Source organism: Rhopalosiphum padi, chromosome 1 (genome assembly GCF_020882245.1).
Source record: "Rhopalosiphum padi isolate XX-2018 chromosome 1, ASM2088224v1, whole genome shotgun sequence".
Classification (NCBI taxonomy): Eukaryota; Metazoa; Arthropoda; class Insecta; order Hemiptera; family Aphididae; genus Rhopalosiphum; species Rhopalosiphum padi.
Genome location: NC_083597.1, coordinates 92,210,740 through 92,236,081, shown reverse-complemented (window position 1 = coordinate 92,236,081; position 25,342 = coordinate 92,210,740). Strand labels below are relative to the sequence as shown.

At 30.6% G+C, this 25,342-nt stretch overlaps 1 protein-coding gene across 1 annotated transcript; it reads left to right on the top strand.

Moving 5' to 3' along the window:
* Window positions 1-8,319: 8,319 nt before the first annotated feature.
* LOC132917266 (uncharacterized) lies at window positions 8,320-9,804 on the top strand. The gene is made up of 2 exons (XM_060977919.1): window positions 8,320-8,531; window positions 9,159-9,804. The coding sequence occupies exons 1-2, from the start codon at window positions 8,420-8,422 to the stop codon at window positions 9,638-9,640; spliced, it is 594 nt and encodes a 197-aa protein (XP_060833902.1). The 5' UTR covers window positions 8,320-8,419; the 3' UTR covers window positions 9,641-9,804.
* The last annotated feature ends 15,538 nt before the right edge of the window (window positions 9,805-25,342 follow it).

Here is a 25,342-nt window from a genome sequence, read left to right as displayed (position 1 = left end):
CGTTGCTCGCGTTTTCACGGCGGTAATAGGTTAGGGTACTGTCTGCAATTGTACCGTTAGGTATAATATAATAATAATATATATAATACTATAATACTAATACCTTCATGTATTAGATCTCTTCGATCCTATATATAAATTTATTATAGTACCACTACCACAAGTGCACGCGTGAAACGTTTTGGCAATTGGAAAATTCTAGGGAAATCGTTTAACGAAATTTCATGGGTTAAATTAATAAGAGCCGTTTACACGCGGCGCACGTCGTCGTCGTTGTTTTAGACGTTTTAGTTATAGCCCGCGATTTCCGAATATAGTCGTGACTCGTGTTAAATTTTGTATTTTATAGAAAACTATTATACAAGCTACCTATCTTTTCAAATTCGTTATTAGGACACACCCGAAATTTTAGCAAACAGCGCACAACCACTGGGCGCGAGCAGGTCGTGTTGATACCGCAAAACTCGCGTTGGGTACCTCATGCCGTTATGCTATTAATTGTAGTTTAACTAATTTTTTTTATCAGTGTAGATTTATTGTGCAATTAAATATAATATTATCCATCAAATCTAGGTCGTGTCATTGGATTTATGTCTGATGGTGAATGATGTTCCAAGATTGAAGTTGGTGGCAGAATATTCCAAGTTTAGGAACCTCCCTGGACAATTATTTGATGGCTAACGCTTTCGGAGTAATAATATCAACGCGAAAGTTAAATTTCTTCGGAACAGGATATTATTTGCTACAGTAATCTAGGTTTCGTATAAATCTTAGGGCTTATCTGGCAATCTCCCTTACATATTCTCTACACTCATCTCTATATATTATCAGCTAACCTCTTATTTGATATTCTGAGTGGCTATATATTGTTACCATCACGTCAAAAAAACATACTTTTAATATTTTATGTTGTTCTTAATCGTCCTCATTCCTTTTACGTATTACAATGTGTAGAAGCTCATTTTCATGTCTTTTATTGATATTATTATTTTAAAGTGAGTTATAGCTATGTGAAATATTATGACTTTAAAATGTTCATAACTCACTTTAAAATGATAATATCAATAAAATCATATGTCATTGTCTAGATAATATTCTTACCTTTAAATTTTATAATAGGTAAATTTACTCTAATATTAAAGCTAACATCACAAAATGTAGTCTGCTGAACGAAAATTTGTTATGATATACGTTATACCTAAGACAGAGACAACACATCCTCTTAAAAACCGGGATTGTAAACTATTTTGTTTTGTGGTTATCAATATACCAAAACGGCAAAACAGATATTAAGTACAATCATAGAATAGATTCAATTATATAAATTTCAATCATCTTTACAAAATTATGCAAAATAATAATAAATAAATACATATTTTTAATGAATCGATGAAAATTTAAAGCAATGAAAGAACCTGTACCTACCTAATATTATTGTGTAAAATGGTTAAGATCAATCATAATACAATCAAAGTAGGATACAATTATATCGGTAAAAGAAATTTGCGTAAAATTAAGAAGTAGATTTGTGATTTTTGATAAATGTGTTCATATTATAATATTATTTAATACATATAGTTTGTAATTTTGTATATTATAATGAAAATAAATAATAACAAAATAATGTTATTATTGTCATAATACAGTAGATATATTATGAGAATTGCTTTTATGTTTAAACTATACTTAACGATTATGATTTATGACATATGAGAATAATTCATGTACCTTTAGAATCCAGATATTTTTAGATTACCTTTAATTGTTTATTTCTCAATACACGATTAGTGCGATCGGTGACAAGTGAATTCTAATACGGTTATAGTAGTAAGTACAAATACAATGATATAAACATAACAACCGTAAGAATAGAATAAAAATAACTAAAATTTAAGAATAGCCTTGCAAAGTATATATTGTAATACTTGACCATAATATTTTATCATTAATTATATTGTCAAAAGAAATTAAATTATTAATTTGTATTTTGTAACACCAGTCGGAATTTGCAAATATTGGAAATCGGTATGTGATATTCTAGTAATAATTGGTAGATTTATTTTATTTATATAAAATGTTATGATGAAAATAAAATTCCTATTTAATAAATAATTTTCTTTCTCAGAAAAATTTCTTTATTACGTTTAATACTGGGTCTATTTTATTTTGTTTTAATAATAATAAATTCTACTTCCTGACACCTTCTTCTAGCCATTTCTCTCTCTCTTTTCGCTTGTTTGATTATTTTATTTTTTTGTTCTTTATATTGCATTATTATTTGGTTATATTTAATTGAGTTTTGTGCTTCCTTATTTCTTCGATGTCCTAATTTCCTATTATCATTGATCCATTGATCCATTGATTCAATCGTTTTCTATGTTGTGGTGTGTAACTTATTAGGATCTTATTAGCTGTATCTTTTTTATATTGTATTTAATTGCTTTTTATAATTCTTCCGTAGTTCCGTAAATCATTTTGCAAAGGTTTTAGCTATAAATTATAATAATACATAATATTAGTATACCCATACAAAATGATTTCTTCTTTCATTAAGGTTTAATCGATTTTCTACGGTATTCAAGGGCGCAAGACGTATTATGTAGTACAAGCATACAAAAGTAATAATGTGTTCGTCTGTTCGTCAGCATTTTTGTTAAAATTTTTTACTTTACAATTCTTAAAATTCTTTAATTATTTTTATATAAATAATAAATTATTGGAAGTAGTCCCCTCGTGTGTTTCAGGTTTTGGACAAACGTTAGCTAATTTTATAAATAATTATAAAAATAATATCGCACTTTAATGTTTTCCGATTAATATTTGTATAACAACAATGTTAATAAGGTCTTCTCAAACGTTGTATCTACCATATATATGTGTAAATTTAAAAACATTAAATCCCATTTACAGTGTAGTAAGTAAAATTATTATAACTTATAATATATGCCTCTGTTAGACTATATTATAGTATAACATTATAAAATTTATAATTGTATTACAATTTCCAAGTTGATAGGGCAACGTCAAAATAAATTTAATATTGCATTAAAATTCTTTTCCGACGTTATTATTTTTGGTTTTACTGAATCACTGGGGTGTTGTATATACTGTACACATTTAATATTAAATTGTCTTAATTTTTATAAAATATATATCCTGAAGAACTGTTTTAATGAATTCTGTATAGTAATTGTTTTTTTTCCTTTGACTTAAAAAAAAATAAAGTAATAATAAAAACCGAATTAATTTTCTTTCTCTTAGAAAGAACTGCAATTATATTCTACCGAGAATAAACTAATTAATCTTGTTCGAAAAATACTTGTTTTTTTTTTCTTTAAAAATGTTATAACGACCGAATTTCTATGTACATAATATTAAATCGATTTCTTTTCATTTATGTTTTTTTTTACAAATAGTTTTTAATACTTTGTTAATTTTTCCATCGAAAATGTACATTAATATTATTCAATTTTTCTTTATAACTATTCTCGAGAAGGTATTCAAAGGCGACGAAATTAACGAAACAAGTACTAGTTTTGTGTAATTGATTTTTTTTTTTAATTTAGAAGTAAGAATAACCGTATAATACTAAATAAATTGGTATATTTTTTTTTTCTAAATTATTTTCTTCGATGAACATTTCCGCGATTTTATTTTACAATTATAATATAGTACCTATACTTATTTTATTTTATTTTATTAAGTACCTATTGCTGATTCAAAGCAGTAATTTTCTATAATGTATTTATCTCATTTACGTACAGTTGATTTCACATAAAATGCTCTTTAAATCTTATTTATCCACTATGGGTATATGTATTTATTATCATAATTTTCTAACGTGAACACTTTCGAGATAACAATCTTTTTCGGAGTGAGTATTATAATTTATAATACGATTATTAACTGGTGTCAAAATTATACGTAACGAGATAAGTTCTAAACATATTATATTACTTCTTATTGTAGGTATAATATATACAAACAAGAGCGTTGCTCGACAGTTTTCAAAGGGTAGGACTAAGCTTAATTTATACTAATAGATACAGTTGATATAGTTATAGGGTGACATTTGGGTAGAAGGGTAGATACATTTTTTTGACCAAAAGCTGTTATTTCTACCAATGTTATAACTTTCAAGATTACGTTACAGGTAACGAAATTCATCTATAAGTATTATAAAAATAATAAAAATCTACGTAGATACACATTTGAATTTATTTTTCCGGTTTTAATGTTTAATGTAAAAACTAAATCAATTTATATGTTTATATACTTTAGAACAATTTATCGAGATTAACTTGTTGAATAATAATGTATTTCTGTTTTTTACAATAATTAGATATATTTAGATAAAATAATAACAATTGCTATTAACATTAGATTATTATTTGGTTCAGATTATTATAATTCCTCTTAATAAATATGTTATTTAATATGTTTCGTAAATTTAACAGTTATGTTATACCTTTTAGCTTATCAGAGTAAATTTATAAAACTTATTATTAAGTACCTACTATTTTTATAAAAATCATTTTATACAATGAAAATCAGTCAGAAAAATAGATCATTACATAAATGTGAAAAAAAAATAATACGGAAAAAGAAATATTGCAAAATATCTATTAACATATCTACATTTTGTAGGCAATTCATTATAACTATTATAGCTAGGCTATATTCTTTAAAATTTACACCGAGAAAATTTTTAATTATAATTAATTAAAACAAATTTTTAGTTCCTATATTTCCACATATATAAATATCTAGAAGAATTGTCATGAAATATTAAATAAATATAATATTAAACGTTGCAAGTACAAACTCTACAGGTATTAGTGTCGCAGTAGATATTATTTGATTTTTAAACAATTACATTGACATAAGTTATTATTTCGTCAAATATTTATCCTTTACCATTTGAATACGAATACTATAGTTATAATATCGTAATAAATTATTGACTATTATTATTATTATTAACTTTTGTAGATAGAAAATCTACCAACCTAATAAAAAATACATGCTTATAGTGATCACTGTAAGTATTTTAAACTTGAATGGAATAATAATATGTTTGCTAAATATTATAATCGAAATCGATTGGATAGTCATCGGTGAAAAAATTACAAAAGCTCTTTGTAAAGTTGAGGTCATAAAAAATATTTATATGTTTAAATCGAGTAACCTGACTTATAATAATAATAAAAAAAAAATCATGGATAATAAATAATTACGCATTTTTGTATTGGGTTGCTATTGGTTACTGTACATAGAATAGTTATTATAATTGGATACAATATTAGACCTATATTTTATTATATTTAGTTAATACCACCAGAATGCCTGTCTGTAGTTTACATTAAATTTAACGGACTTTAAGGCAAGGCAAATCTATTTTCGTTATTTAATTTTTGGTGAATCACACAGTACAGCTAGTAATATTAAAATTTAACGAATATATGAAGCTATTAGAATTAACAATAGCCGTCTAAGCAATAACAAAATAATGAATAAATTTCGATTATTTGAGGCAATTAAATCACAATAAGCGAGGAAATATAGATCAGATCACAATATAACAATATTAAACAAATTTACGGAAATTAATAATAATGATTGGTGCATATTTTTTAATATATATAATAATTTTAAATATATAAAGTTTAACACACTAAAAAGGTGATAAGACTAAAATGGAAATTTATCCCGTTTACGAGTGGTTTGGATATCGTGACAATATTAAATTGTTCTATATATTATATAACAATTTTTTTTATAATTTATAAAAGAAATTTACAATCCGTATACACAAAATAATATAATAAGTAAATAAGTTAACAATTCGTACTAGACTTGAAAACGTGAGGGAAGGGAGCATTAATATCGACACTAATCTCAGTTTATGAATTTAGGAGGATTAAGTTGTTATTGATTATTTAATAAAGCCATTTATGTTTGAGACGACAAATATGATTGTCAGGTAAGAGAGGAGAGTTTGGATATGAAGGATTTTGTGTGGTTAAAGCTTTAAAGGCGTTTTTATGAAATTTATTATTGTGATATGAAGTAAGTGTGTGGATATTGTTAGTATATGTTGCAGTCATGATGTACATAGAGAATGATCACTGACGTACCAGGAAACATTACAGAGGACACGATAAGTTATTGATTAAAACGCTTAAAGTTTACTTATGTTTGAATTTTTTAGGTTCCCAGAGTTGGATTCCATACATCATTATGTGACGTAATATTTATTTGTAAATCAGTGTTTTGTTCTTTAGAGAGATTTTGGATTGGAGTAGTTATCTTAGTTTGTGGAGTCTAAGGTTAAGCGATGTTTTTTTTTGATTTAATATTTTAAAGTCGTTTTTCCAGGTTAGTCATGTAGCCCACTGATCTATAATATCTTTTGCACAAGGTTGACGGATGTTGTGGTTGTACGCGGAGCAGTCGTCAATATACTGCTACAAATTATAATAATATTAAAGATTATTATAATGATAACGAGTAGATCCGGCCGCTAACAATGCTATTATTACCACAGTGTCGTAGTCAACTTTTTTTGTTTCTAGTTTTTGCAATGCTACAATACGTGCACGTATCATCTTTTACTTTATGACCACTTTGTTCTTTAACTGTTTACTACACATATAGGTGGATTCCATAAATGACAATACTATACTTTTTTACTTGTGTTGTTTTAATAAAATTTGCATTGTACGATTTTAATCTATTGAATTTATTTTTTAAGTGAATTAGGAAGTGTTTTAGAGAAATTTGAACAATATTGTAATTAGTGATAGAAAAATGAATCAATCACTAATAATAAATAATAATATGTGAGAGAGCTTGATGGTTTTATTCTAAAGAGAAAATAATCATATATTTCATACTCATCAGTGTTAAAAAAATATGATATTTGGCTGTTTTTATGGAATATGAATGTTATAATATTTGAATAATTATGAATTAATGTAAATAAAAAAAAAAGAAGAAGGTCACGGATTATTGTTTTGATTGTCATGCATCTTATTTCTAATCTTATTGTTGTTATTACTATTTTTTTATTATTATAATTATGTTATTCTTGCATAACATTTATTTAAATTGTGCGATTATCGGCTATTGCACTATTGGGGTTTCTACGGTTTCTCGTTATCTTTTACAAAACACGAGACCGGTCTTGTGTTATCGCTTATCGCTAATGAACCGGGTATAAAAGGCCCTGCGAAAAGACTAGCATTCACATTCACTGTCTTTCCTCCGTCGTAGCAAGACCCACCCGGGCAGACTTGCGCGATTAAGGAAGGCATCTGATGTCCATATTTTTTTCAGAGATTTTTTGATTTTTAGCATATTTTATGTTGCCTTCACATTATATCGCTTTTTCTCAAATTATTAAATAGTTATTTTATTCAGACCTATTCGTAGCTCTAACATTTCTTTAGCTCAAGCTCTGGTATGCACAAACAAAATTCGACCTCGACTTTGTTCCGTGGCTTATATAAGTCTGATACCTTTCAAGCAGTGTTTGGCGTATAGCGTTTGCGCGAACATTGATCGTTACATCTGTATTAAATATTTACGTTAGTACATTTTATTATATTTCATTTTTTTCCCCTTATTTTACCAAAAACAATCACTCGTAGGAATACGTTATTCGTGAGTGTTCAACTAAGTTTCCAAAACAGAACGTATATTCGTAAAAACCCCGTTTCCCTGTGCGTTATCGACATTGTCGACACGCGCAGAGCTACGGCAGGTTACGTTCCGCAGAAATGACGATTCGCGCGTACGTCGGATCTAGTGAGCAGATGGCACAGTTCCAGTGACTCGTCAGAGTTCCGCGTTACGGGTGTATCGTTCTCGTTTGAGCTGCCCGTCTCGTGTGCCACTGTAATGATCTGACAACGCGTGCGATTCGATTCTGATCCGATTATTCGGTGGCTGCGATGCCGTTGAATGACATACGAATCTGTTCGAAACGTTGTACACATGAAGAAAACGTTAATTTTTTTTTTAGTGTTTATAAAATTTTAACTTTTAGTTAAATTATAAATTTAATTTTTTTTTTGCCATCTTGTATTGATTATTGGTCGGATCCCATAGAATTGGTCTGGCTTTAAACATTTCAATAAGAAGTAGAAATTCTTCGTCCGTCCAATCCATTATTTATTTTTTAATGATTATAATAATTCATAAAAACTATAATAGTTTTTTATATTTTTTTTTAATTGTAGTAATAATTTCTGGCTATTATCACTTATACTGGCCATTTGATAATTGAAATTAAATAATGTTCGCGTTGCCTATAAATAGCCAGGTCAACAGTTGACAAAAGTTTAGTAAATAATTGTTATTGGTAGCATAATTATTATTGATATATATTTCCTTATATTTTCTGAAATCGTAAATCATGCTAACATTAGTTTATCTGGCATGGTCATATCTAATGGCTGCAAAAAAGATATTGTTTTCCGATCGCAAGATAAAAGAACCAAAAAGAAAAGATAATGAAAAAATATCTGGTAAATAATATTTATTAAAGTATATTAGTAATATCGAGGTTTAATTCGATTAACCGTACATCAATTATCCGGTCCGTCAATTATCCACCTCAAAAAATGTATGTACAAATTTATTTTTCGTTTAATTTAATTCAGTTTTATCATTTTTTATGTTCATTTTATCGTGTATATATTTTGAAATGCAAGATTATTTTATTATCTTTAATGGCCTTTCTATCATATTATAGGTACGTTATACACACAGTAAATTAGTTTACTTTATTTTTAATGCTTAGTTAATTATCTGTATAAATAAATTATCCGTACCCCCCTCCCCCTCGGTCAAAATTAATGCAGAATATCGATGCTCTACTGTACATTATGTATAATGATATTTACCAGATAGATATATAGGGAAACAAATTTCATGCCGGTTTCGCACCAAAATGGTGGGGACCGGTAAGACTATACAAACGCGTAGGAAAAGGCGTGTTCCTCACGGATCAAAAACCACCGCGCAAACTTCACGTGTCATGTCTTAAACGCGCGACACCCACAGCACACCCACACCCCAACAACACCACAAACAGATAACTGCAGGTAACAATAATTATTGGTTATTTTTTTTTTATCATTGCCCGCACACAGCAAACAACAGCAACATAGTGGACAAGAGCTCAACGACCACCACCTCCCTACAACAAGCCGCGGAACTGCTGGATCGCTGTCAGAAGTTACTGAAGACCGCGAACGCGGAGGCAGCCGCTCGCGCGACTACGGAAGCAGCCGCTCGCGCGACTACGGAGGCAGCCGCTCGTGCGACTACGGAGGCAGCCGCTCACGCGACTACGGCGGCACGGGTGCGCCGGATGCCCACGGCAGAGCTACGCCGGGACCCGGTACTGTGGGTAGCCTACACCCGCGGGTGGGACGACCGCGCGTTGGTCTTCAGCAAGTCGACCAACGTGGGTCCGAAAACCGCGGTAACCGACAGGTCCCAGAGCCCAAGACGGCCCGTACAGCCAACTCGCATACCGCGACCACCCCCGATGCCGCAGTCCACACGTTTGCTCCGACCACCCCCCCCAACCACTCATGGCAGTACTGGTCCCACGACCAAAATCGTTTAAAACCGCCATCACCGCCCTTGACGAGGAAAGTGGACCAGAAAAGTGGCCAAAGAACACCGCCAGAACAGACGACAACAGCGCCACGACAAAATTCGAGGCAACGCTGGAACCAGTCTCGGATGTGGGAATACCGGGGACAGAAAAAGGCCGCCAATCCCACTACCTCCCAAGGTAGTCGCACGAGCGGCTGCCTCCGTAGTCGCACGAGCGGCTGCCTCCGTAGTCGCACGAGCGGCTGCCTCCGTAGTCGCACGAGCGGCTGCCTCCGTAGTCGCACGAGCGGCTGCCTCCGTAGTCGCACGAGCGGCTGCCTCCGTAGTCGCACGAGCGGCTGCCTCCGTAGTCGCACGAGCGGCTGCCTCCGTAGTCGCACGAGCAGCTGCCTCCGTAGTCGCACGAGCGGCTGCCTCCGTAGTCGCACGAGCGGCTGCCTCCGTAGTCGCACGAGCGGCTGCCTCCGTAGTCGCGTGAGAGGCTGCCTCCGCGTTCGCGGCCTGTAGTAACTTCTGACAGCGATCCAGCAGTTCCGCGGCTTGTTGTAGGGAGGTGGTGGTCGTTGAGCTCTTGTCCACTATGTTGCTGTTGTTTGCTGTGTGCGGGCAATGATAAAAAAAAAATAACCAATAATTATTGTTACCTGCAGTTATCTGTTTGTGGTGTTGTTGGGGTGTGGGTGTGCTGTGGGTGTCGCGCGTTTAAGACATGACACGTGAAGTTTGCGCGGTGGTTGTTGATCCGTGAGGAACACGCCTTTTCCTACGCGTTTGTATAGTCTTACCGGTCCCCACCATTTTGGTGCGAAACCGGCATGAAATTTGTTTCCCTATATATATATCTGGTAAAATCATCATACATAATGTAATGTAGAGCATCGATATTCTGCATTAATTTTGACCGAGGGGGAGGGGGTACGGATAATTTATTTATACAGATAATTAACTAAGCATTAAAAATAAAGTAAACTAATTTACTGTGTGTATAACGTACCTATAATATGATAGAAAGGCCATTAAAGATAATAAAATAATCTTGCATTTCAAAATATATACACGATAAAATGAACATAAAAAATGATAAAACTGAATTAAATTAAACGAAAAATAAATGTGTACATAAATTTTTTGAGGTGGATAATTGACGGACCGGATAATTGATGTACGGTTAATCGAATTAAACCTCGATATTACTAATATACTTTAATAAATATTATTTACCAGATATTTTTTCATTATCTTTTCTTGTTGGTTCTTTTATCTTGCGATCGGAAAACAATATCTTTTTTGCAGCCATTAGATATGACCATGCCAGATAACCTAATGTTAGCATGATTTACGATTTCAGAAAATATAAGGAAATTTATATCAATAATAATTATGCTACCAATAACAATTATTTACTAAACTTTTGTCAACTGTTGACCTGGCTATTTATAGGCAACGCGAAAATTATTTAATTTCAATTATCGAATGGCCAGTATAAGTGATAATAGCCAGAAGTTATTACTAAAATTAAAAAAAAATATAAAAAACTATTATAGTTTTTATGAATTATAATAATCATTAAAAAATAAATACTGGGTTGGACGGACGAAGAATGTCTACTTCCCATTGAAATGTTTAAAGCCAGACCAATTGTATGGGATCCGACCAATAATCAATAAAAGATGGCAAAAAAAAAATTGATTATTGGATAGAAATAAGTAAAGAGATGAAGAAAAGTGTAAATGAAATTAAGAGGAAGATGGAAAGTTTACAAGCGTCATATAGAAGGGAACGTCGCCTTGAAGTAAGCACAAGACGTTCTGGCGCTGGAGCCGATGAAGTGTTTCATTCGAAAAATTACTAAAAATTAAAATTTTACAAACACTAAAAAAAAAATTAACGTTTTCTTCATGTGTACAACGTTTCGAACAGATTCGTATGTCATTCAACGGCATCGCAGCCACCGAATAATCGGATCAGAATCGAATCGCACGCGTTGTCAGATCATTACAGTGGCACACGAGACGGGCAGCTCAAACGAGAGCAATAAACCCGTAACGTGGAACTCTGACGAGTCACTGGAACTGTGCCATCTGCTCACTAGATCCGACGTACGCGCGAATCGTCATTTCTGCGGAACGTAACCTACCGTAGCTCTGCGCGTGTCGACAATGTCGATAACGCACAGGGAAACGGGGTTTTTACGAATATACGTTCTGTTTTGGAAACTTAGTTGAACACTCACGAATAACGTATTCCTACGAGTGATTGTTTTTGTCATAATAAGGGGAAAAAATGAAATATAATAAAATGTACTAACGTAAATATTTAATACAGATGTAACGATCAATGTTCGCGCAAACGCTATACGCCAAACACTGCTTGAAAGGTATCAGACTTATATAAGCCACGGAACAAAGCCGAGGTCGAATTTTGTTTGTGCATACCAGAGCTTGAGCTAAAGAAATGTTAGAGCTACGAATAGGTCTGAATAAAATAACTATTTAATAATTTGAGAAAAAGCGATATAATGTGAAGGCAACATAAAATATGCTAAAAATCAAAAAATCTCTGAAAAAAATATGGACATCAGATGCCTTCCTTAATCGCGCAAGTCTGCCCGGGTGGGTCTTGCTACGACGGAGGAAAGACAGTGAATGTGAATGCTAGTCTTTTCGCAGGGCCTTTTATACCCGGTTCATTAGCGATAAGCGATAACACAAGACCGGTCTCGTGTTTTGTAAAAGATAACGAGAAACCGTAGAAACCCCAATAGTGCAATAGCCGATAATCGCACAATTTAAATAAATGTTATGCAAGAATAAGATAGTTATAATAATAATTAAAATAGTAATATTAATAATAATAATTAGATTAGGAATAAAATACTTATTTTAATAATAAAAGGAAAACAAGATTCTCTGTGCATCCCCACCTACACCGAACGGAAAAATCCCTCTTCGGACAAAAAAACTAAAAGTTAAAATATATAACAATTATATGTAATGTACAATGCAAATCAATAAATTTACAAACGTTATATATAATATGTTTATTTTATTATATCAACTATATTAAATTAGTATAAAAATATAATTTAATAATTGGTTATAATAATACTATTGCCAATACAAAATTCACTACTATAAGTACCTAGTTAAAAATATTAAACAATATACAAATTACCAATGCAAATAAATACACTATTGATCTTAAATTACATAATTAAATAATACAAATAAAAAAAACTTAACTAATATTTTTTTATTCTAGTAAAATAGCTCACGAAAATTAAAAAATGTAGAATATCATTACTTGAAAAACTTTCATGTAATTATTTTAACCTGTAATCATTACTATTATCTCCTGTTCTTTAATTTAAAATTGTTATCAATGTACTTGTGTTGCTCATCAGTAAATTCTGATGCTACTTTGTAGGAGAAAAATTTAAAGTCGAATTACATGTTAAAACTTAAATTAAGTTGTCAGATATCATCGGGGAAAATCCATTTAAACGAAACTAAACCTCCAGGTAGGCAATCTGACTATGTCGGATCGCGGATGATGTGCGCGTAGCAATAGTGAAATCAAAATTCGTATTAACTCGAACTTCGAATAGTGTAAGGTTCCCATACAAACACATGTTAAAGTATATAACATATCGTACATATTATAATATTATGATATTTGATAGTTGAATGTGAATGCATTTATAGTGCCGAATCTCGACTTCTCGAGCACTTATAAACCGTTGCTGAGCCACAACGAATTTTGCGTCCAGCACTGTTTCACTTATGGGATTCATATAATTCGCGTGTTTAATGGATATGTCAACAAATACTGATTTATGTGCATTATTACATACATATTTCATAATATGACTAATATATTATATACTTTTTGAATGTGACAAATAAATTATTATTAATATAAATTAATAAATTCAAAGAATTAAATATTAATGCTCAAACATTATGTTTATAATTTCAATATATATTTTAAATATTAATACATAATATTATAAATATATTCATAATAAAACTTATAAGGTATTTCTGTACACATCGTTACAGCCAAAAAAAAAACAAAAAAAAGATTTATGTGGAGAGGATGGGAGGGAGGAAGTGCTCCCAGCACCACCCCACAGGCTATTGTACAGATTATTACAATATGACATATCATTACGAAATGCAAATTCACTGGACTATTTTTTTTAAGCTATTTTATGTGTATATGATTTTAATGCCAATGTAATATTATATAAAAAAATATATACCTATTATAGAATAAATTAATATAGATACATGTTGCATATTGTATTGAAATTAATTGGAAATAACCACGATAGTATTATATTATGGTACTGAGTGGCAGAGCTTTTTTCCGTAAAAATTGTATGAAATTATATAATTTATTTTTATCGTTCCATATTCGTTTAAAACTTATAATTTGTAAAACCATATTTTGATATAAGAGCATATTTCTAAACGCACAATGTATGTGAAATGTTGAGCATATATTATCCCGACGAAATTCGATATAAAAAGAAAAATTTCCACTTAACTTACTGTGCTATTGCTATAGGTATCAGTAATAACTGTTGTATCAAACGTGACTCTAATTAACCATATTATTATGTCTATATATACAACGAGTATAATAAATAACATGAAGCTCGGATTATTTTATCCGTGAGTACCTAATACATATTTTGTATGTGTGTAAAATATTATAAACATGATGGTCGGAATGAAATGCATTAAAAAAAAAAACTACTCGCAGACCCTTTTACATATTATATTATGTAGGAATAACAACATATTATAAGATATATTATAATAATATAATAAATATTATGTTTCTCACAGATCGTTTCGATAATTTGGTGTCAAAGACAACAACGTTATATATAAACGAGATGCCTATATATTATAGTTGAAAGTGGCACGAGTCATATAGTTTATGATGATCGCTTGCGATAAAAGATATTATTCGCATGGAGAGCACGTGGTAATCGAGTGAACAGAGAAAAAAGGATTAAAACGCGCGCTAAAGGGCCCTGAGCTGTTTGAAACGTCAAAGGGGCACGTGTCGTCGTGGAAGCAGTTCGCCAAACAATTGTTCGATAGATTTGTGTCATCGATAACAACGCGCATAATCGGTCGGTAGCCAAACAAGAGAAAAAGAGAACAAAAAAAAAAAAAAAAGAAAAAAGAGAAAAGGAGAAGCCCTGGAGGCAAAATGAATTAATATTATACAGAGGACGAAAAAAGGAACAGAAGCGATCCTTTTGACGAATTTTATTTTTTCTTTTAAGTATTTTATTGGAGAGCTCTTTCCTCTATGGTCTGTATTTTAAGCGACCCGTTTTCGAATGTAACATTTTTCGTAATATTTATCAGTGTGAAAAGTGTAAACATATTATATGATTTTTTCAGTGCGACAACCAATACTCTATGTATAATTTTTGCATTTGTCCATCGTGCAACATAAAGCCGTGCGCTTGGCGTTCTTTCAATAAAACCCGAAGGTTTGTTATACCTTAAGACTTCATTACATACACTGCAAAGGTAGTGTATATGTAAGGTTAAGTACCCACTACAACGCGGGTAAGTATACGAAGCTAAAAAGGAAACGTGTCTTAAATGTGAAATAAAGAAGTGATCATTTGTGCCGAAATTTGTTGGTCGATACACCCAGACATATTCATTCAACATATACATTATAATATACAAGTATAATATTTGTATACTTAATAATATGCATTTTGTTTACAAGGATCATTAATTTTTGTACAATACCGGTGGTTTTACATAGTCTTCGTTGTTATATTTTCGTTAAAATAACAGTGGAATAAATAATAGCTATAGCGACGTTGCTCTACAATAAAGAGTCTTAGAGACTAAAACACTTCACAGAAATAACGGTTGGTTCCTTTTATATTTATTATTATTTTTATATTAGAATTCTTTTAGAATTTCTTAATATTACCAAAATTTCTAAGTTAGACATTGAATCTGAAATCAGAGAGAAAAGAATTCAGAATGTCTAATGAGAACAAATCTGCAGCGAGTGGTTGCTGAATATAAAAAAGAAGAATGGTCAAATACTGATTTTTCATATATTATTATGACGTATAATTTAATTAAATTACTTTTTTGTGTTTTTATTTTTTGAATAAGCCAAGTATACTTTTAAATAAAACTGAATGGAGATTCGTCTATTGACTTTGCCTCCAGTCTCCTTCCACTCAATTTAAACAATATATTTTAATCATCATATAATAATATTTGTTTACCGAAAAGAACCTTTTCTAAGCAAATTCCGGTCCAGGTGGTCCTCATAAAGCTCTATGCTGAACTCTGTGAACTCTCATAGATAGGTAAGTATTTAAACGTATTTATTATTTTTTAATATATATTAATATACATTTTTATTCAAATATTTGAAATCCTTTTAAAAATTAGTTTTATTAGAAATGTCAAAGAGTTTTGCAGGAAACATTCGTCGTGAAACGACGTGGAAACAGTTAATAAATGCAATTCTGACTACTAAGAACTCTTCAATAATTATCACGAATTCAAAGGAAACGAAAAAATAATGAATGGATTAAAATAATAATTAAAAAAGAGTACTCTAAAACATTTTATATATATAGTCATAAATAGTGATTAAGAAATTATTCTATTAGAGTAAATAATTATTTAATTGGACATTAATCTAAAGTATTTCGAATTTACGTAGATATACTATTATTTATTTATTGATAAGTTAAGGGCCAGACCTAATTCAAAGTATGTACCTATACAACATATTATTATTTATTGTTATTTTTTTTAGGCTGTATCTATAAACAATCATTTTGTTTCAATACCTTTCTTTGGTCGTTATAATTTATGTTTCTTAATTTAAAACCTGAATCACGGGACTATAGGTATACTATCAAGACGTACCAGTATCTATATACTATGGTGTAAAAGTACTAACTAGAAAAGTGTATAAAGTGTGCAACTAAAAAAAAAACGCGTCTTAAATGTTAAGAGGTCGCTGTCACAAAGTTTAACGGTCCCTATAGCGAGGTCGTTACATTTTATAAGTAAGCGCAGTTACGGGAGGCGACGGTGACGAGTTCATAAATAATGTCATTATTTTGCAAACAGGATATTAAATTATAATCAAAATTTACATTTACTTAGGTACTCTTATTTTTATTAACATTACTTTTATATGCTTTACACTAAGTATAAAAATGTATTGAATTTGAAAGAAAAAAAATTACGATATATCCACGAGTGTTTTTACTGTATTACTCTATTTTATAATGTATATCTGCTAAATCCATGCAACACACTACACATAATAATTGCGATATTCGTATTGGATGCATACCACATAAAATGTAACTTTTTTGAATACACAGAACACAGTCTCATTCACAACAATAATAGTCGCACAACAAAGGTTTACTATTATACAAAATGTTATCATGTGTTTAAAATAAATTAAAAGATCAGTCTCACTGCAGTCTATCAACCTACTGTTTTCGTGCAGTGGTTATTATTTTTTGTAATAAAAACTGATAAAATTTTAAGACGTTTATGTCATGCAGTCAGGTCCAGAGTCTAGAACCACTTTGTAAAATATAAACAGACAATAATATGAACTATTTGGTTTTTTGTTTTCAGTGATGTATAATTGATATTCAATACCGAAATGATACAGGACATTAAACATATAAATTTCTGTCAGACGACAGACGCGTTCTTGTCGTAGGGAATGTCGCTGATTTATCTAATCAACATTTAAATTAAATATTATGATATATTTTGCTCTCGAGAATCGTCTACTGTCCAACCAAATTCAACGTATACATTCTCATAATATGCTATAATTACATTTCAAATCATTAAATATAAATTATATTTAAATTGACTAGTGTCGTAATTTTAATGATTTTATGGAAAGATCAATAAACAAATGTCTCCGTTGCCGCATGTACGTATCGTAGTATAAATTAAAATAATATGTATAAACATTATTGAACCCAAAGCATTGATTTATAATAATTATTGATAAGAAGAAAGTTCGTGACGTTCGCGTACGTTTCGACCGCGTGTTTATAATGATTTTAATCAAATAGATGTTCTTTGTAAATCATTGATTGTCTAATGCTTTGTTTAATACTATGACACCACAATTTAAAGGATTATATTTTCCTATTCCGTGTTTATAATGCATACAGCAAATACAGTAAATATACAGTAAATATATGTGAAATGTAGAGCAATAAATCAGGATCGATTTAAACGTATCCACTAAAAAAAAATGTCGGACGTAGTCGATCCATCAATATGTTTTTTTTTTGTACAATTTCTGAAATTTGACTCTTCTGATGCGCACATGCTGTGCTCAATTTTTACATCCAATTTTAAACACACAAAGCTCCAGCTGTCCAGACGTCATTATTCTATACAAATAGTGTATTATAATGCAATAGGTTAAGGGGTTACGATTACTCGAGTTTTTTCACAAATAGAATACGAATAAAAACTATCTTCGTTATAAATGTAATGTAAATTCATATTCAAAATGTCCATTAGTAACATAGTTTTCGTAGCGTAACATTGATCACGGCGTCGCGTAATGAATTCTAAAATAGGTAATTTATTTACAAATTGTTCACAAGATACTACAACAAGTCATTCTTTATAACAATAATATGACGTTACCTGCAGTAGTCATAGCGCCGATTTATTGCATTGTGTTGGGACATATTTAATAAATGAAACTCATTCGATATGATAAGGATGTTGTTTTGAATGTATACACAGTATAGATACTCTTAACAATGCATTTTTCGATGAAAAAGTTCAACAAATTACTTTAATTATGTAAGAGTCCGTGTTTTGTTTCGCCACAAACGACACAATAAACTAATCCTCTTGACCTATACTTTGTTCAAAACAAAAAGAAAAAGAAATATGTATAATAAAAAGTAACTTTTTTCTTTGAATTTATGCTTTAAAAATAATGTTGGAGGAAAAATCTAAACAAAGAATTACTTTCAAAAATTAAACTTATTCGTAAGATACTCGTACATTCAAAAGATTTCATAATTTATCTTCTAAACGTGTGTCATATTTTTTTTCGTAATAATTTCCACATTTTATAGTATATAATAAAAATAACGTAAATATGCCATTTATTAATTAATTTAAAACATTTTAAAAATGCGTCTAAGAAATTACAATATCAGCACACACCCACGTATTTTAAACAGAGCAAAGTGCGAGTTTTATTAATAGAAAACTGTACGATATTTAGGTTAAACCACTGATTTGTGGAGTGGAATTGATATGACATTAATTTTTGTAATAATTTAATTATTATTAAAAACTACTCTTACTGTAATCAAAGATCTTAAAAATATTTTAAGAACAATTTTTTTTTATAACATTGAAGTTTAGATTTGTACGAAATTGAATATACTACCACTTATTAAGAAGAACCATTTTAGCTTGTTATCAAAAGTTTTTAATAATAACGTGTAATATTTTGATTATATGCTATTAAAATAATGCATTTTTAATAATATAATAATTTCAATGTTTTCGGTAAACATTAATATCTACCCAGTATTATTAATATTAGCAAAATAAATTACTACAATAGCAACATAAATATATCATGAAATATATTCTTCTAGTATTATGGGCTCAGGATATTATGATTTCTCATTGAGTTCAAATTTAACACATGTGTTAAAATGTTAAATACATAAATTACAGTGACTCAATTGATGTGTGGCTATTGACACATAAACTGTTCAATAGAGCGGTTATGTATATTATATTATTTTCCCATTTTTTTTTTATTAACATTTATTTTGCACAGATAATTATACAATAATATTGTAATAATATATGTTGATATCAAATATTTTTTGAAGAACATTTTACTGCTGATAAATAGTAAATATCTAATATCGCGGTAAGCACCCACACCCTACTTATGATTTCACTATATTGACCTCATAGCGAGTATATATATATATATATAATAATAGTATGAATTAAAGTTCATAGCTCGGTCGTGTACACTGGATTCAATTTTTTTTTTTTACAGCGAAAAAATAAATTTTTTCATGGCACGTACGTTTATCAGATAGGTATACATACTGCCATCGTACACACCGGTGAAGGCGTCGCTTGAAATTCTGAACATTTAACCGGCCACACGCGTAGTGTGTCTATCACGCACACAGCACACATAAACACATGTGTGTGTGATATATTACCGTTTATGATGTGCGTTATTCGTGAATGCTTCTTTTTTTCCGGAAAAATTATTTGTGGCTGGAAAACTCGACGTGCGTGCAAACAGTGTGCATTGCGGTCGACGGGGTGTGACAGCAGAAGGCGGAAGCGACGGAATTTTTCTATACGACACGTAACGTTCACGCTTTTTCCGGTGTTATAAATATTTTTCGCACATACGCGAGAATACAGAAGTTTTCATTTATTCCTCCGCGGACACATACAAAAAAAAAATAAATTACACAACCATATTCGTCTTACAATTTTTTTTTTCTTCTTTTAATCCCCTGCCGGGCGGTCCGTCCCTGCGCCACGGGAGGAGTTATCGAGTGTCATATAATAGGGACGCGGTGACTAAGGAAACGTTAATATCGCTCGTCGAAACAAAGCCGTAGACACTTTCGTTATATTAAAGGCCAAAGGCGCGGCCGCCAATATTACTGTACTACACGCCGCTCTATATAGCAGTTTGTTGTACGCATATTGTCGTATTGAATCCGTCCGGTTTCGATGTTTGCACACGCACACCCACGGGGACAACCCTCGCCGGTCGCGGACAGCACATCGGCAATGATCCGATTTGTGTGTGTGTGTCACGGACTGGTGGCGGTGATGAATAAGTCGGTAGCAAATATTATACGTCCTTTGACTACGACGACGATGAAGATGACGACGACGCCGTCAATATATATAGCGCACACGGTGCACCGTTTGGATTTTTCTGGTTTAAATGGAAATCACATATCTCTATAATATATTGGCACGGCTGATGCTGTGGCCCGAAGCCAGCAAACGTCGACCCTCCCCAAAGGCCTGGACGCATTCGTGGTGCACACGTCCGGATACTACTATATATATTATTATGATATTACACACACACGCTCACATATATTTACGGGTATATTCTGCAGTGGGTCATTGAATAATATTTTTTATCCGGTCCGTTTCACAAGAGTCGTATGAATCAATTGTATATTGCATAGCGTATCGTATATATATATAAAAAAAAAACAGCGATTTGCGAATTCTGCAGCAACCACGATAGTTTTTTACACTTTGTCAAATGGATATATATATATAGATTTCCTAAACATTATTCCTAAAACCGACAACAAACATCCGATTCACTCGAATTTCGAATTATGCAATAATTATAGCTTGGATTTTATTTTTTTACTTGCCCCAAAATTATACTCTTTACAGACACCAGTTGATACTCGCGAAAGTCATCGTTACTCGTTTGTGAAAATCGATTGGTTTTCTACATCACAGGTTTAATTTCGAAATAGTAGAGAAGTAAAAGTAGAAAGAATATGAGATATAAAACTACCTAAAATGTAGACACTACGATAGACGATACTACCGACTTACTGCACAACCTATAAATATTATTCTTTTACAATATATAATATAGACGTCAATTTTGATGAAAGCTTTTGGCACGTAACGGAGAAATAAAAATAATATACGGTACCGCATTAACTATTATATAATACAGCCATAGAAACTATACGTATAAGGATAAGACAATATTTTATACCTGGAGGGCTGGACCCCAACTCCATTTTCACAACCATCGCAGTCGAATTAAAATCTATAAGCAAATTACACAGCACTATAATACGAGTAGTATTACTGCGGTAGTGCGGTGGCGATGGCGCGTGAAAAAAAATATAATCTCAATTTATTTGGGGTGGCTAAGAAAACGTTTAGGGTGGACTTCCCCAAACTACGTGACCGGAAAGCTTATAGGCACACTATGTTTGGTTAACGGAATTGAATGCATTTGTTCCGGTAATAAGCGAGATATAAAATTGTTATTATATCAAACAAAAAGTCGCAGCTATTGTTAACACTATTTTTCTTGGCGTTTTAATATTATAGTCCGTTACGCACGGTTTGTACAAATGTGAATTCAAAATACACACAGAAATATTGCACCATGCGATACGGTTGATGTGCTCCGCAGAGACGTTCCATATACGCGTCTAATCAAATATAATGTATTCCTATATTATGAAGTACTTATCATAACGTGCACGTTGCCGTCGGTGGAACTCAAAACGTAAATTGGATAATATTGATAATATTATGTTATTGTATCATTATTGTGTACGTTATTGTAGTGCCTGTACGAGCGAACACTTATCATTAATTACAAATGGCACAATATTACAGTCGCGACTTACCACTTTTAGATATTATCCACGGGAGTTGAACAAAGATATAAAGTATAATAGCTATATGTATTATAATTTATAATATTATTCATAATCATTTTAATTCTTGATATTAAACGACTGTTAGCGCCTTACATAACCTGATAATAATTGTAGGTATAACTGGTACAAGTAATGGTTTCATTCCACTATAACTCCGCCGCCGTTCCAATTCGGCTCATGAAATGGTATTCGATCGACGTCTGTGGCGTATATAATAGCGATAATGAAAATATAGTCGTTAAAAAGAATGAGAAATTTATTACATTGTAAAGTTTTTTACCGTAACTGTTTGTTAGACAATTACAACGTTTTTGTTTCGTTCACCGACCTTTTTTTTTTTCGTTTCTTTGCGCACATTATATTTTCCATTTCGTAATATTTACACCGCCATCGTATCGTTGTGAAATTAATTACTGTTTGTATCACGAAAATCGTAAATTTTCTTTATTATTATTATTATTAATCAAAGTCCAATAAATAACCTGGACAAAAATCGGTTCGAATATTTATTTATGTTTTGCTCGACCTCGTCGACGTTTGTGCAATTAATTTAAATATACCATAATAATGTAGACGTAAAATGGTCGTAAAATTATATAATATTTTAAAAACTATAAATGGCTTTTAAAAATGTCAAATTGAACAAACATTTTTACATATAATATAAATTATACTACGTACAAACTTCAAAAATGATTTTCCACGACAAACTATTAAATTATTTCTAAAATAATATTATTAAAAAAAATAAAAATTCTGAAATCCGTTTTCATACTAAATATAATTGTATTGTTAATGGTATTATGGCGTACAAGAAAATATCATTTTGGTGTGCGTCTATCAGATAAATTGTTAGTGACATTCTATAAGGGAAAAGTTATGTTTGGGTTATAACGAACGTTAGAAGATTGGGGTTGGGACTTAAAATTTAAAGAAGAGTGTATATAAAAATCTATTATTATATTGTTAACCAAATTTAGACAATATAATGACAGAAATCGGTTCGGACAACGTAATTAAGACAATTTCGTTGTTTTATTACTGCGGATTTTGCAATGTCAAAATATATTACAAAAACGTCATTTATTTTATACTCACAAAATTTCATTCATTTCAAAAAAAATGTAAAATAAACTCGGCCCGGAAAAAAAAGAAGAACCTTTTAAAAATGCATTGTTTAAAAGAAAACTGAAAATTACATCTCCATCATATTATAAAACATATTTAACTATAATTTTTGTCTTTCATTGTATAATAAATAGCTTGATAGCCAAATTAGTTTTATAGCCTATCAAAACTTATTAAATATATCAATCAAATACTAGTACCTGCATACTATAATTACTAATTTTGTTTTTTTCAAGACATACGTATATATCAATAATTAAGTTAGTTGATTATCTTTTATATCGATGAGTGAAATGATTTGTTTTTCTGTAGTTAATAGGTTTTGTTAACACCATTTAAATTTGTACGTTGTATAAATTATAGGATGTCTCAACAAATATAAAAAACTTTTTTTTAAACATTTTCCGCACCTGCACAACAAAAAGCACTATCACATAATGGGGCCTATCTTTTGATGTTATAAATTACGTGACATATGGTTATAAATAGAGTTTTAAAGTAAAAATTGAATGCACAACATAAATTACGTAAATTGTCTTATAAATTCATAGTTTAAAAAATACAGTTAAAAGTACTATTGTTTTTCTAAATAAAAGTATTGTTTAATTTTAGCATAATGCAGCCATATAAGTCAGTGAAAATAAAATGTCAGTAAACACAAGTTGTTACAAAACAAAATTTTAATTAATTTCATAGTGCGCAGTAGTGACTTTACAATATAATTATTTATCATGGAATTGTTTAAATATTTTCACATTAAAAAAAGTAATTTGAAGTCAGATCTATTGTACATTTAATGCAAATATGTAATTTTAAAATTACCTATTAATTATTATAATAATATTAATAATAAATTCATTATGTCCCTGGAGTAGCTTCAAAATTTAAAATAAACTTTATACTTACTAAATAACCAAATTATATGTTTTGTGCAATCAATTATTATAGCCATTGCTTCTTTTTAACATTTATCAGATCAGTAAACACGCTTTTTTTAAAAACTAAATTGTAAAGTTTCTTCTTTAATCCAACATAATATATTAATGCCGGTTTACACAAATGTCCATTAAAGGTTTAAACGGAATCTTAAATATTTAATAGTTTCTTAAACATCAAATAGAGTTACCCGTGGGCCACGGATAATGGATATTGATTCATTAAATTTTAATGATCAATTGGTTATGTATTAAATTATTTTTTATTATTGGTGTTTACTATTTATTAACTATTGTTCGCCTCTTAATGAAAAGATGGTTCGTTGACCATTACCATAGTTTATAGTATCGTATAATATTTTTAATGAAACTAGCGAAGTAGCCTACTATCTGTAAAACATGAGAATACACATTGATTGTACGTACAAAACACTAAAATATATTATCCACACCGAAAATATAATGCTATGTCAACTATTTAAATGAATCAAACCACTTAATTGTTTTTTATATATGTGCTCGCCATTAAAAATAACGAAACGTGAGAAAAACTATCATCAGACAACAGAGGGAATAATCTTTTTAAGAAAAAAATAACAGGATAGTTACTAGGATAGTTGCTTAACAGCTGGTACTAGTGTAAGTTTTTATTAATTCTTCAACTCCGGTGATTCTCAAATAGCTTATAACTCGTATTACTACCATTATGGATTTGAAAATGTCTACATATAGATTATGAAATAATTATAAAATATATTCAGTGTCCTATATATTCTTACTTATAATTGTGTTGAATTAGGTAGCTTAGATCAAAGCACATTCATATCGAGCGTAAAATATATAAGTTGTCTTAAACAATAAAACACTGAAATTATGATTGTTTTGTGGCTTTTATTTTGACCTACACGCAAAATTATATTGACTACGTAACATTGTTATTGTCTTATTTTTCTTAGAAATATTCGTATTATTATGTACGATGCGTAGCACTGCTATGTTTATCCACCTGGCGCATACATAAAATATATACTATAATTCAATAAACTCTTTTACTCCGTCTGAAATACCCAAACTCTAAAAATTAAGTAACTTTTTCAAAATAAAATCTAATAATTTGCCA

What these genes read in the sequence shown, in the direction of transcription:
- LOC132917266 (XM_060977919.1), top strand. Translation starts at nt 8,420, where the DNA reads ATGCTAACATTAGTTTATCTGGCATGGTCATATCTAATGGCTGCAAAA. An exon ending in AGATAATGAAAAAATATCTG is followed by an intron (nt 8,532 to 9,158) that starts GTAAATAATATT and finishes GCCCGCACACAG; the next exon opens with CAAACAACAGCAACATAGTG.